The sequence below is a fragment of the Lepus europaeus genome, chromosome 22, assembly GCF_033115175.1.
Source record: "Lepus europaeus isolate LE1 chromosome 22, mLepTim1.pri, whole genome shotgun sequence".
In the NCBI taxonomy this organism is placed as follows: Eukaryota; Metazoa; Chordata; class Mammalia; order Lagomorpha; family Leporidae; genus Lepus; species Lepus europaeus.
The window spans coordinates 11,539,071-11,552,428 of NC_084848.1; the positions used below are offsets into that span (position 1 = coordinate 11,539,071).

Below are 13,358 nucleotides of genomic sequence, written 5' to 3' on the forward strand. Positions count from 1 at the left end.
GGCTTCGCCTGCTGTGCTGCAATGCTGGTCCCAGGGTTTCCGACATTTGGCGTAGAAGGTCCTTAATTCACTCCCCCACACCTCCTACAATTGTGCCATATGGCCTGGTTAAGCTGTCTGCAGGAGTCAGCCAGCCATGGGTTATAGGGTCTGTGTTGACAAAGACCCCTGCAGGGGCCAGGAGTTGTGACTTCACAACACTCCATCTGCAGACAGTCCTAATCCTCAGAGGGCCAAGGCAGCAACGGAGGCACAGGGACAGTGGCCTTTGCCCAAGAGTCCCACTTGTTAGTGACAGGTTAGGATGAGAGACTGCAGACCCACCAGGCTTCCAGGACCCCGGTGTCTGGGTCCTTCCCAAAGCCTCACGCACGGTAGCCACGCCTGTGCCCTGAAACCGGATGTGGTGGGCAGCCTGGCTCTGTCCGCCAGATCTTCCCCTGCAAAGCCACTGCTCATTGTACATCCCATGATTCACGGTGCTGAAGATGTCACTGTACTGCCAGGCAAAGCCCTCACAAGACTCCCAAGTGGGGAACCATGGCAGTATTCAGATAATTAACTCTTGGTAACAACCACAGTGAAGATGCTGCGCGGACAAACCAAGGCTCGAGAGCGTCCATAATCCTAACTGATAAAAATGTGCATGTCCTTGAATGGTTTTTCCTGCTCAGAGACACTTACTGTTTCTCAGTAGTGGAAATCATTACTAACGCAGCCCCCAGAAGCACGTGTGTGGGGTGACGTCACAAGCATAGGCTGACAAGGCGTTTGTGCTGAAGGGAGGCGGCCCGAGTTTCCCGAGGTTCCTCTAACCACCTTGCTGGACGTGGAAATGGCAGCCATGCTGAGTTCCGTGCCAGATCTTGTTTGTACCCCTTTCAAGCAGCAGCTGCAAGGAGGAAGGAAATGGGGTGCTTTTATTGTAAAACCTGAACTTCTTAACCACACAAAAAAATCACTTGTAACACCCCCCCTCCCCCAGGACTCAGAGAAAAGCATTAAAGACTCCAACATCCAGGAACAAGTAGGGATCGTTTTAGAGCTGCTATGTTAGAATGTCATAATAGAAGGGGGAAAAGCAAGAGTTCAGAAAAAAAGAAAAAGAGCAAGAATAAAAAAGGAAGCCTGTCCGGGCTGTTTCCTTCCCAGGGAGGCCTGATGTAGTCTCCGTGTGGCATTGCCAAGTGGACGGTGCCAAGCGTGGCGGGGTGGCACAGGCTGGAGAGGGGGCCTCCAGGAAGGTGGGCCGTGCAGGAAGCGAGTGGCAGTGACAGTCTGGGGCTGGCACCCAAGTCTGCTCTGTTCTCGCCAAGTCCCTCCATGTCCCCTCGGGCCAGCTTCTCCAGCTGGGGAACACTGGACAGGATGGTAGCTCACGTGCCGGCCTGTACTACACCTCCCTCATCCATGAAATGTAATAACATGTGTCAAAGGCTGGCTCTGGGGACCCAAACAAGGTTGTCACTGTGATGGCCCATTTCAAAATAGAACCATCTGGAAAGCATTGAAAAACGCAGCCTGCCCCAGCAACGCTGGTGGATGTGGTATGGGGCAGGCTGCCCACCTGGGTGTCTGGCAGAGGCTGCCTCACAGGCAGCCCGGAGGACTGTTGGGGCTCCCTGGGTTCTAAGCCTTCCCCAACACAGAAAGCCAGCCCATGAGAACCTGGCTTCAAGTCTCCATCCTTGTACCTTAAGACTGGAGCAAGGGCCTGTGAGTGCGGCATGGCGGAAGTTGGTGATGTGGGCAGGAATTAGGACGCCTCCCGAGCAGGACAGGAGGAGAGGCGCTGAGGGCCATCCAAGGGCACGTGCCCTGCACTGGGGGAGCTGCTCTGTTGCCTCTCCATCCTTCCCTCCCCGCCTGCCCGGGGGGCTGACCGGAGCTGTGTCTTGCAGCGATTCGGGACGAGGGAGCAGCCTCTTGGATCGGACCATTGCAGACAGACGGCAGCTGAACACCATCACTTTGCCAGACTTCAGCGATCCTGAGACAGGTGAGAATCCGAGGCACAGGGCCAGGTGGTGACCAGCAGAGTGCTACGGGGCTGCCAGGCTTGGGGCTGGGAGAGTTCCTTATGCCGCCAGGTTAGACGCTCGGTCGAGGTGCGCTTTCTGCAGTCTCTTTCTCAAGTAGGGGGAGCTGATACTGTTTGCCCCACACAGCTCTTTGAAATCTGTTCTCCCTGGCCCTGAGAGCCTAGAAATTCAACTGAAGATCAGACGGTTCCGTTTCCATCAGTTTCCCTTCGGCTTTTCCGTGTCTCCCCAACTCTAAGTTTCGGTTTCTAATCAAGGTTTCAATTTCTAATCAGCTGCATGTGAACACACACACACACGTGCACACACATGTGCACACACACGTGCACACACACGCCAAGCAGGAAGACCCCATAGGGTGGCGGCGGGCTCTGCGCTGCCAGTTCTACCGTCCCCACGTTGAAGCCCAGGCACCTACTGACTCCGAGCGAACATTCACCCCTGCCGTCGTGTGTTTCACGTCCTCCTGCATGCCAGGGAGTTGCGAGTACACCTCCATGGTCCCCACAGCCCCCGACAAGTCATTCCGACCATGCCGGCTGCTGGTGATGACCCGTGGGACTCGGCAGACCCACACACCATGTTGAAATTCACTCTGAGTCTTAAAGATGATTCTAGAGGCTCCTGGGGCACCTGCTCTTGTTGCTCGCTTTCCTCCCTCGCGAGACCCTGTGGGTTGACGGGCTGGCCGGCTTCGTGAAAAGAGCCCCAAGGTCCTTTTCCAATCCCGAGCCACGTCCTGTCCCCTGACAGAGCCCTTCCAAGGCAAGCTGGAGAGCAGCCCTGAGCCAGGCCTCACCTGAACCCATGCCCTGGACACCTGTCCCCAGGTGGGATGGGAGGACTGAGCCCCAGCTGCCCTCACTCCTGCCCACCTAGCACCCTCGCATTCCTGCACTAGGCCCCCTTGCACCCAGTTCAAAGTCCACTTGAGAAATCTGATCCAAGGGCCCCAGGGCCGCTAGGTCAAGCAATTGTTGGATATTAGAACTGGCACGAATGGTCAGTTAGAGCAGTTTAACCTGGCTGGCGGCCATTGCTCTAAATACAGAGTGACCAAACCACAGAGAAGCATCCCCCACCTGACCCCCCAGAGGCCTGAGCCCTGGATCGGTCAGCAGGCATTGGTGGGCTTAGCCTGCAAACGAGGCAGAGCCCCTGGCTGGTGCAGCACAGCGAAACTCTGCCTCGGGGGTCCAGTCCTGAGAGAGGACCCTGCAGGGAACGGAAGGTCAGGCTGGTGGCACTGAGCACTGCAAGGTGAGGCCAGGCACGGGGAGAAGAGCAGGAGGTGAACCGCGTTCTGGCCCGGGCAGGGATTTGCGCTGATCCAGAACGGTTGCCGCAGCTGCCCAGCACTGGCTGCCCCCGCCGCCTCCTCATGCCCTGTGTGGACAGGTGTGCTAAGTCCTGACCCCCTTTCCTTCCAGCTGGCCCGGCATTGATTTCCCTAGAGGTCTCTCCCTCCATCACATGGCAAACAGGAAGTGGCAAAAAATAAAGGAGGCCCTTGCTATTCTTTCGCCCCTTGGAGCATTTTTCCCTGGCGCCCCCAGGGGCTGTGCAGGCCAGGTGTGACTGCGTTCTGCCCAGCCCTTCCCTCCCCTCCCCCTTTGCCCAGTGGCATGGAGGCAGCCATGCTCTTGGGAGATGGGAGATGTGCCCACACACTCCCCAGGGAGCGCAGGTGTTTGGAGTCTGGCCTGCTGGTTCCTGTGCCCTTCATGAACAACAGGGGGAAGCCACAGCCTCGCGGGCCCAACCAGGCCATTTGCTGTTACTGTAGAACACACAGGAGTCCTCCCGATGCCTTCCACCGGCCCCACTCCCAGAGCTGTGAATGGGGCAGGGAGACAGACGATGAAGGCCGAGTTCTAGGCCTTCCCGACTGCAGGTGATTTGTAAATGAGGGTAGAACGTGCTGAAATGGCTGTGTAAGTCAGAGACTCAAAAAGTAGGCAGGCCCGCCCCAGACGGCCCAGTTTTATGTAACTGCTCGTCGTGTGGTCACAGGAGGGCGGCACCTCTCTTACTCACACAGTTACATGGATGGCTGCCTATGAGCCACCCACGGAGTTTATTTCCCTCATCTTGATTTCTTTGCAAGAGGAAGTGCATTTATGTAATGTACCAACTGAGACTCTTAATTTCAGACGGGGCCCTAGAGAAGTTGGGCTCCGGTCACGGATCCTCCGTCCTGACGTTCCCTGGAGGTGACCATGCTCGTCGGCTTTCTGTTCCCTGTCCCCGGTCTTCGCAGCATATGGCACTCTCCCTGCCCCTTCCGTAAGCAGGCACACGCGGCAGACGCTGTCCAGCACCAGACCCTGCTCACTGAGGGTGCCTCCCCATCTGTCCCTGGAGAATGTCCTCATTGTTCCAGGACCCCCGTATTGCACACTGCGGGTTCCTTCCCATCCGGCGAGGTCTCAGCCACTTTCCTCTCCTTTGTCATGCTTCCAGCTCACGTGGTACCGAAGGGCAGTGGCTAATTTTGAATATCCACAGTAGCACTGCTCATTCCGAAAAGCAACTGAGCTGTAGAGACCAGAACAGGAACCTTCTCCAAGGTCAGCCTGGTCCTGAATCAAACACAAGTGACCTGAGATTGGAGTCCGTCTGGGAGACCCCAGCCCTGCCAGGGGCAGCGTGTCCATAGCCCTGGTCCAGGCCACGCCCCATGTTTCACTGCATTTCTAAATCCCCTCCACAGGGCACAGGCATCTGAGGGCAAAGCCAGACAGTGTCGGCATCAGGAAGGGTCATGGCCAAAGCGAGGTGAAATCCACCCTCACGTTCCTGCCAGCTCTGGGCCCCTGGGCCCAGAATCCCCTGTTGTGTGGACCCCTTTGTGAGGCCACAGGCCCCCTGGGAGCAGTTTTGGGTTTCCCCAGAACTAAGTTTATTTCCTCTTATTTGTTATTTCTGGAGACTTTTCACACATGCCACAATAAAGGGGCTCACGTGGTAAATTCCTGCTACCCGGTCACACTCCAAAAGCAGTGTCCTGTTCTGTCCTGCTCTCCCATCGTGTGACTTGGCTTTTGCAGGATATTTTACTGCAAATCCAAGACATCATGTTCTGCTTGTTAAAGTTTCAGGGTCTGTGTCTAATAGATAAGGATTTCTTTTAAAAGACTTATTTATTACGAGTTTTTAGACAGTACCATTATCATGCGCCCCGAGGTCCACAGCTCAGGTCCCATGTTCCCGACTCTGGAAGAGCCTGACTACCTGGAATATGGCTTCCCACCTCTGAAGCTGTCCCCATGCAGACCTGTGCGGTGACACGAAGCAGCAGCCACGTCCGCGGCTTGGGACCCGCCAAGTCCACTGCGGCCAGCAGAGCGGAATTTTGCTCCATTAATTAGACGGATGTGTCACACTAAAAAAGCCCCCTTTGCTGATGTCACCTCTGGCTTCCCTTCCCACCCCCCACCTCTGCCATCCTCAAAGCCCCAGCCGGTGAGAATGAGGAATCAATCGAGTGGAGTGACAGTCTACTTTGAAGCTGTGAGTCATTGTCTTTGATTTGGAATAAGTTAGTAGTTCCTTAAATAGAGGATGAAAAAAAATTTTTTTCTTCCTTTTGCCTTCAAAACAGGATGTAGGGTAAGGGGATTTGTCTTTAGTCATTGGTGGGTATTACTGGACAGCTACCAAGAGCAGGGTAGTTGTTCTAACTTGCAAGGTTGACCCATTGTGTTTGGGAAGGGATCTTACCGGAGCTGTGGTGGTCTTCACTGTTGCCAGGTGTGCAGGGGACAGCACCAGCTTCGTTTACAAAGTACCCAGCCAGCACCCCCAGTGTAGACCCCTGGAAAGCCTAGCACCCCATCACTCTCACTGCACCTTGGATCACCTTGGTTCATATGAGTGCTTCTCACAAAAAACAAATCCATGGAAATTCAAGTCCTAATGCTCTCCAGCTAAAAGGCAAATAGTGTTCTCTAGAATGTTCTGGGTATTATAGGTTAAGGACGCATTACTTCAGTGGATCACCCTGCTGAATCTGTGCCCAGGTGAATCTGAGTTATTTTTATTCCATGGTGTTATTGTGGAACAGTTAAATAACCAGCAGAAAAACAAATTTGTTTTCTTCGAAAAGCACTTGTATTTTCATGTAGAATGACTGTGTATTACATGACCTCATTTTCTTTGCAGCTTTATGTGAGTATATTAAAAGCTCATTGATTTTTTCTTTATGTTTTTAAAGGTTTTTTTTTTTTTGCCTTTACCCTTTTTTTTCTCTCTCTTGCTTTTTTAGTGTCAGATTCCTCCTCCTCCTCCTCTTCTCTCTCAAGAACCGAGTCTTCCCTCCACCTGTTTGTGTCTTCTCATCTTCATTCTCATCCCAAACCCGACACCTTTGTGTGGTCCCCCGCAGCTCATGCAGTCAGTGACTCTGGTCCCCGCCGGGAGCCCTCTCTCTGTAAACATGGTTTTTCCTTTTTTGTTCAACCTGCTTCATGCCTGATGTTTTGTTTGCTGATAATCTTCCTAACTGATAAGCTGGACTGGAAACTCCAACAAACTCCTTAGAGAGAAAACCTTGCAAAGTGGAAAACACCGAAGCTGTCTGGGGCAGAAGGAAACCTGAGAGTCCCCGCCCCTCTGCTTCCTTGGAGTTGATCTAAATGCATAGAAGTTAATCCCATTGAAGAAGAGGCAGATTATGACATTTAGAAATTACAATTTCACCCTAAAAATTTCTAGGTTTCCACTTAGACGTTAATTCAAAAATTGATTTTAATTTAGAAATTAATCTTTGTCAACCAGCCTATAGTAGTCCAGGCTGTATTCTGGAGATAATGTGTCTTTTACATGTGTGGTTGGCAAACTTTACTGTGCATCTAAAGCACTTGGAAAGTTCTGGAAGTCACCGCTGCCCCGAGCCCATGATCCCACTGGCCTAGGTGGAGCCCCAGGGTCGGGATGTGCACCCCGACCCCCGTGATCCCAGCGCTCCTGGGTCTCGGGTCGCGTTCTGTGACAGAGTGCTTGCACTGTTTTCCATCTGCAAGGAAGGGAGTTGTAGAGCTTGTGATATGAAACAGTGTGGGGAAATTGGACAGCATTTTAGTCTAATCTTGCTTTTAAATAATACGGAAATTTTGAAAGTCTGCTTTAGGGAGCTCCAGGACCTGTCAATTAAAAAAAAAAAAAAAAATCCCTGTATTAAAATGCAAGCCCGGTTGGTAAGTCCTTAAATGGGGCCTAAATGAGCCTCGCCGGGCGAGTCCATCCTGATTTCCTTTCCCTCATTTATTTAATGTTCAATTTGCTGCCAGCGCTGCCGGAAAATCTGACCTCTGGATCTGTGATTTGTAAGGGCTCATCTTGTTCCACATGCTCGTTACGTGCCACACAGAAGCTCCTAGAGGGAAGCGAGCTACAGAGAGGAGAGCACCTTCCTCCCGGGTGCTCACCCTCAGGTGGCAGCCGCTGCCCTAAACGCACCCGCAAAGCGGGCGGAAGTGGGGCTGTCACTCAAACAAACCATACCAGGAAACACACCAACCCCGCCTCTCCGCTTGTTACACGATCCAAACGCCGCTTTGAAGGCAACCCCCAGCTTCACACAGTGTCCTTTTCAGTTTGCTTCTTAAAAATAGGCCTGTTCCCTTAATGCAATGCCCAGGGGCCATTGACAGCTTTGTTTTTTACAGAACAATTGATTTTTCCATTGACTTCTGCTGCTCTCATTGTAGTAAAACGGCCTCTTACAGTTGTGGAGTGGCACTGGGTCTTTTCTGTTGCTTCCTGGCGGACCCTGTCTGATGGGAGTCCCGGCTCTCCCAGTGAGGCACTGGGAATTGGTTGCATCAGTAAGTGGGTGTGGCCATGAGCACCCATGGGCCATCTGCCGGATGCAGCCTGTACGTCCCAAGCGGAGCTGACTGCTTATTTAAGAAGCTGTGATTCACCTGCCTACCCTCGGTGAGTGCCTAGCCAGTAACCAGGTGTCTTCAAGAAGCCAGAGCACCCAAGAATCCCTTCTCTTTTGCTATAGATTGCACAGTAGTTGGAGAGGGAGCAGACATCTGACAAACACAGAATTTCCTGGTTTAAATTGCAGCAAATTTGAACCCCAGACCTTCCACCAAGACAAGCAGATCTCCAAGGCCTGATGCCCCGGCCCTCCCAACTGCTGGGATCCTGATGAGGATCTGAAACCTGCTAGCTGGATTATTTTTTCCCTTCCCTTTGGAATTTCCTGCTCTGGAAACAAAACACGTTACACAGATTGGCCAGCTCCTGTGTGCTGGGTGAACGCTGGCGTGTGGAGGGGAATGCCCAGTCGGCCTTCCTTTGGTTTAGGAAAAAAAAAAAAAAGAAAGAAAGAAAGAAAACCATTGTTAGTGGGAAAATGTCGGCATTCTTGAAGTGAAGCCTGAGTCCTGACAGCCAGACTTAACAGTTGGAAGGTTATTAGAACTCTGTTTGCTTTCCTTAGCCTTGACTTTGATTTCCCAAATGTTTTGTTTCTTGGTTTTAATTTTTGGTTTGATTTGTTGTTCCAAGGCAGCTCACCAGAAGCATACTTTCATGGTTTTCCCTCCCTCTTTTCAGTTAGTAAGTAGCTTACCGACTTGTTCACCCTTCTGAGGCTCCCCAGAAGCACACTGCCCTCCACCGTGGAATGTGGACGATGGTTGTTGAGTGTTGGGGATGCTGAGATGGTGTGGACGTCCTGCTGCCGCCTGCCTGCCCACTCCCGCCCGCTCCACCACCTGGGGCCCGGCTTTCCTGAGATTCCAACGCACATTCTGCCACAGCTGGGGTTCCATTGCCGAGGAGGGAGGCAGTACTGGTCCAGCGAGGACTACAGCAAAGGCAGTGCAGCCAGCCCGCCCACAAGAGGGGCACTGAAGGGAGGGCTGCCACCCTCGGAAACTCTAGGCAGAGGGAGCCCACTGCCTCTTGCCATCCCTGTCCAGGGCAGCCATGACCGATGCACACAGAGCAGTCGTAGCCATCAGTTTTCCTGGAACAAGCTAAGTAGGCCTCATAAAACCTAAAACTGCCCCTGCCAAGATCTCAAGGAGGCTGCGCATTCCCTTGCAGGTAGGAGCCGTGCTTTGCAGGGTGGTTCTAAGCCATTAGTAAGTTGTCACATTTCCAGAAGGCTGGCTCTTGGACCGCCGATTCTTCAGGTCTGATATTTTGGGGCCTAGAGGTTCACAGTGCTCATAACACATTAGGGGCACCAAGAAGCCCTGAGATGGAAAGAATCCAAGACTCTGTGTGACCTGATATTTCCAAGCTAATTCCATCGTTCCTCTCCCCGCTCCACCATGACTGTGTTTTGGGAAATGCTGATAATGTACATGGGAATCCAGTGTGCATTTGAACCACTGAACCTTCTGCTTGTGGTCTCAAGAGCTGGTTCCCCCTGCTCGGACTAGATGTGCCTTTATTTCTGGCTCAAAAACATCCCTTAATGGAAGAGATCTGTTCAGTATTAGCATCTCTCTCGGGTTCTTCATAAAGAAAGATTTCACTGCCAAGTTCCTTTCACTGTCATCAAAAATACTTGCTTTTTGGAAAGATGGGCTCCTTGGAAATCTTCAAGCAGCCCTTGCTGGTTAAAGGGAGACCTGATAGGTTTATGTGAGGGACTTCAGTACTTTCCGAAGAAACAGCTGTAGCACTCTGAAAGGCCAGGACCCCGAGGCCATGGCCAGTCCTGCAGAGGGGCCCAGGCACCTCCTTTAAACTCCCAGGACTTTAGTTCCCGCGTCTGTAAAATTGCAGGTTTGACCACAGTTCCGTGAACACATGCCTGCAGGAACTGAGCCTGACCTTCGGCACCATCAGGTGCCTTCTCCCTGCGTGGCAGCCAGGACAGAAAGCAGGGACGTTGGTGAGCAGGCCTTGAACCAGTCACTTATTTGAAAGGCAAAGCGACAGAGAGACAGGGAGAGACAGAAAGACATCTTCCATCTGTGGGTTCATCCCCAGCATGGCTAAAACAGGGCTGAGCCAGGCCAAAGACAGGAGCCTGGAACTCCATCCGGGTCCCCAACGTGGGTGGCAGGGGCCCAAGCACTTGGGCCATCTTCTGCTGCTTTCCCAGGCACAGCAGCAGGGCGCTGGGTCGGAAGTGGAGCAGCTGGGGCTTGAACAGGTGCTCGGATATGGGATGTCGGCGTCGCAGGCGGCAGTTTCGCCTCCTGCACCACAGCGCCAGCCCCAGTAGTCCCATTCTGGAATGCTCCCACAGTTGTCATTTTAGAGAGAAATGTGTGTTGATGTTTTATTCTCCTCTGCAAGCACATGCTAAAACCAAGATTGCAACTAGGTTTTTGGCTCAGTTTTTTCCATCACTGATTCTGGTAAAAGTGCTGCTCCCTTCAGGAATCCGTCACCAGGAGAAGAGAATGAACAGATCAGTGAAAGACACACCTCTCAAATGAGCGCAGATTTAGCGGCCAGTTCAAGACGGGGGTGTTTTTCTTTTCATGTGGTTAGCACTTTATTACCGACTGTATTTTCTAATGTCCAGGAAGTGTGACTTGTCAGGTAGCATATTTCATCCCCTGCCCTGCTAAGTAGAATCAAGTGGTTTAAAAAAAATCCATGTATATGTGAAAACATTACTCACCATGTTTGAGGGCTGGCAGTTTTTAAATTTCAGCCCTAATATATATAACCTTTTTAAACATAACCTTTTCTTGCTATTTCAATCCAATTTAAATTAATATAGTTCTCCTTAATTAGTTCTGTGGTGCCTTTGTTTAAATAAGATAGAATGGAATTATAGGAGATTGACAAGTCAACCATCAGCGGCACTCAGCCACTCATGGATGTTGTGGCGTGTGTGTCTGGAATTAGAATACCATCATCCCCGTGGCACGGCACTCAAAGCCTCGTGACCGTGTAGGGAGAGGAGGGTTTAGGTAGAGACGGAGCATCTGCCCCTTGTAGTCCTCTGAAAGGTACTGTCTCCAGCCTCAGCAGCTGGCATCTCCCCACACGCTTGTGCACGGCTTCCTTCCACGCTTCCGTGTGTGTGACCACCTGCCGGCAGCATGCGTGCTGGCCCCTGCATGGCTTCTGGGGACGACGTGGCTCCGTCCCTCCTGCCTCCATGGGATCCCTCCCTAAAGCTTTCCCTGGGAACAGTTCTCCCCTCCATCCAGGAGAAGACCCATCCTGGGAGGTTTCAGCTGTGATGAGCATTCTGTTCCAGTCACTTGGGAATGGGATCTCGTCCGTTGCCCTGGGTAGTGTGTACTTAGAATTGTGAGTGAGAGGAACCCATAGCAGGAGGTAGCACTGTCAGTGGGGACTGGGTGGAAGGCAGCGAGGGCCAAGCCACCATCAGACACGCCACCAAGAGGGGCATGGGCACTGTCACGGAAGTGGAAATATAGAAGGGAGACATGGGCTGGTGCAGTGTGAACACACACACACATACACACACACAACCAGCCTCTTCAGCAAGAGAACCACCCACAGCAAAGATGGGAGTGGTCCCACTTCCTAGGGGAGGGTCACCAAAATTCTTCATTTTTTTAAGCACAGAGGAAACACGGCTAACTGAGCACTGAGGTGAGAGTAGTCTCATATGTCTTCCTCTCCCTTCAAAGAAGAGACGACCGTTGCCCCCTCTCGGGCCCCCGCGCCGCACCGTCAGCCTGGTTCTCCGAGCGTAGGCAGCAGGTGTGCAGACAGAGGGCGCTGGGTGCCAGCCGCCTGCTCTGCTGCACCGCTCCATTCCCAAGCCCTGTGCTGAGACACAGAAATCCTTCTCCTGTTAAAAGTGAAATGTCTGGAGCCAGGCCCACCAGCAGAATGCTGAGTCATTGAGACTCATGTTCAGTGCTCAGCGTCTTTAGGAGACGCACGGCTGCTTTTCCCTTCATTTAACCAGAAGGCACGGCTTCTAAGAACCGGAAGCCGAATGAGTGCTATCGGCAGGTGCCGTCTCAGGACTGAGGGCTACACACAGACTGGTTTTTGCAGGCCCCGCCTGGGGGCGGCTCAGTGTCTTCAAAAATTGTGGCGAGGTCAGGTATCCGCTGCGGTGGCCTCAGGCAGAAAGCACGTGGGGGACTGAGATGTACTTGGGGTGCGCGCATGTGTGCAGCTGTCCCCCATGTGCGTGCACGGGAGGCGAGTTAATCCTCCAGGGCTGGGGAGCACAGAGCCTCCCAGAAGCCTGAGCAGCCACGTGAGCGATGTGTCTGTGGATTCTTTCCCCATCCCAGTTGTCCCTGGCTCCTGGCACACGGGATGTGCACGAGCCACTAGGTGGGCAGGGTTCATCTGAGATCTGGTTCCTCTTCTACAAGCCGTGAAGACCCGAGGGGAGAGGCCGTTCCGTGCCACCAGGACAGTGAAGGGGCCGCTGGAGTAGGAGCGGAGCCTGCAAAGTACAGTTGAGCAAGCATAGCCAAGCACTCCCTGATGGTGACACTTTGCCGAACAGAACCATTCGCTCTGGGATCCTGACGAATGGTGAAAGGTTGTTGCCCTGTCAGGGGCTGGGTGAAATTGGCCACAGGTGTCTTTCTCCATTTGTGGGAAAGGGCTTCTGAAAAGGCTTTGGCTGCAAAGGCACCAGTGTGCCGCTGGGGGCAGGTTTCACAGCAGGCTTCAAGGGGTCGGAGCCTGGACTCACAGCACCCTGAGGTCAGCAGCCTTGGTTCTTGGTCCTCCGGGCCATGGAGAAGAGACATTGTGCCCAGGTCCCGGGGCCTCTGCAGCTCCCCCAGTCCCACTCTGTCACCCACAGAGGTAGTCTAGGGGGAGCCAGGATCCCTCTGCTCCAGGGCCTCATATGCCCTGGGCAGTTAGGCCACAGACTTGAGTTCATGCTCTTCCCTGCCTGCAGCGGCGCGGCTGGTGTGGCAGTGGCTTTTCCAAGGCACAGTGTCCTGTGCCGCATTTTCTCCCTGGGGGAGCACCGCCTGGCCTGCAGCCGCCAGCTACAGCAGGGATACGGCACCTCGAATGAACCCACACCCTGTCCCCGCATCACCTGTTGAACCTGGTTGCTTGGAAACTTATTTCTCCAGAGTCTTGGATTTCAAGTTGGAATGGATCCTGGCATCTTCCCTCTGATTGCTTTCTTGGGCCCCCGTTTGTCCACGTCCCCCTGCCGTCAGAAGTGTCCCTCATCCCCATGCCCTTTGCCTTGGAGATAATGAAAAAGGCTCCATGAAACTACAAGGGGTCTTCAGAAATGCCATGGAAAGTGAGGACTGGGAGAAAACCTTACGTGGATTTTCAATTTTTTAAAAAAATATTTATTTTATTTATTTGAAAGGCAGAGTTAGAGGGAGACAGCGGGAGAGGCAGGGATAT

At 52.8% G+C, this 13,358-nt stretch overlaps 1 protein-coding gene across 4 annotated transcripts in view; it reads left to right on the top strand.

Annotated features, from left to right (window-relative positions):
• Positions 1-13,358, top strand: part of TTC7B (tetratricopeptide repeat domain 7B) — a 230,798-nt gene that overhangs the window by 174,922 nt on the left and 42,518 nt on the right. Inside the window, exons 17-19 of one of the 4 annotated variants that reach the window (XM_062181833.1) lie at positions 1,902-1,999; positions 6,310-6,474; positions 8,568-8,618. In XM_062181833.1, the coding sequence (XP_062037817.1) occupies positions 1,902-1,999; positions 6,310-6,474; positions 8,568-8,618 (314 nt within the window). Of the gene's footprint in view, positions 1-1,901; positions 2,000-3,472; positions 3,559-6,309; positions 6,475-8,567; positions 8,619-13,358 lie in introns of those variants that run through there. The other 3 variants (XM_062181834.1, XM_062181836.1, XM_062181835.1) reach the window with 3 other exon arrangements.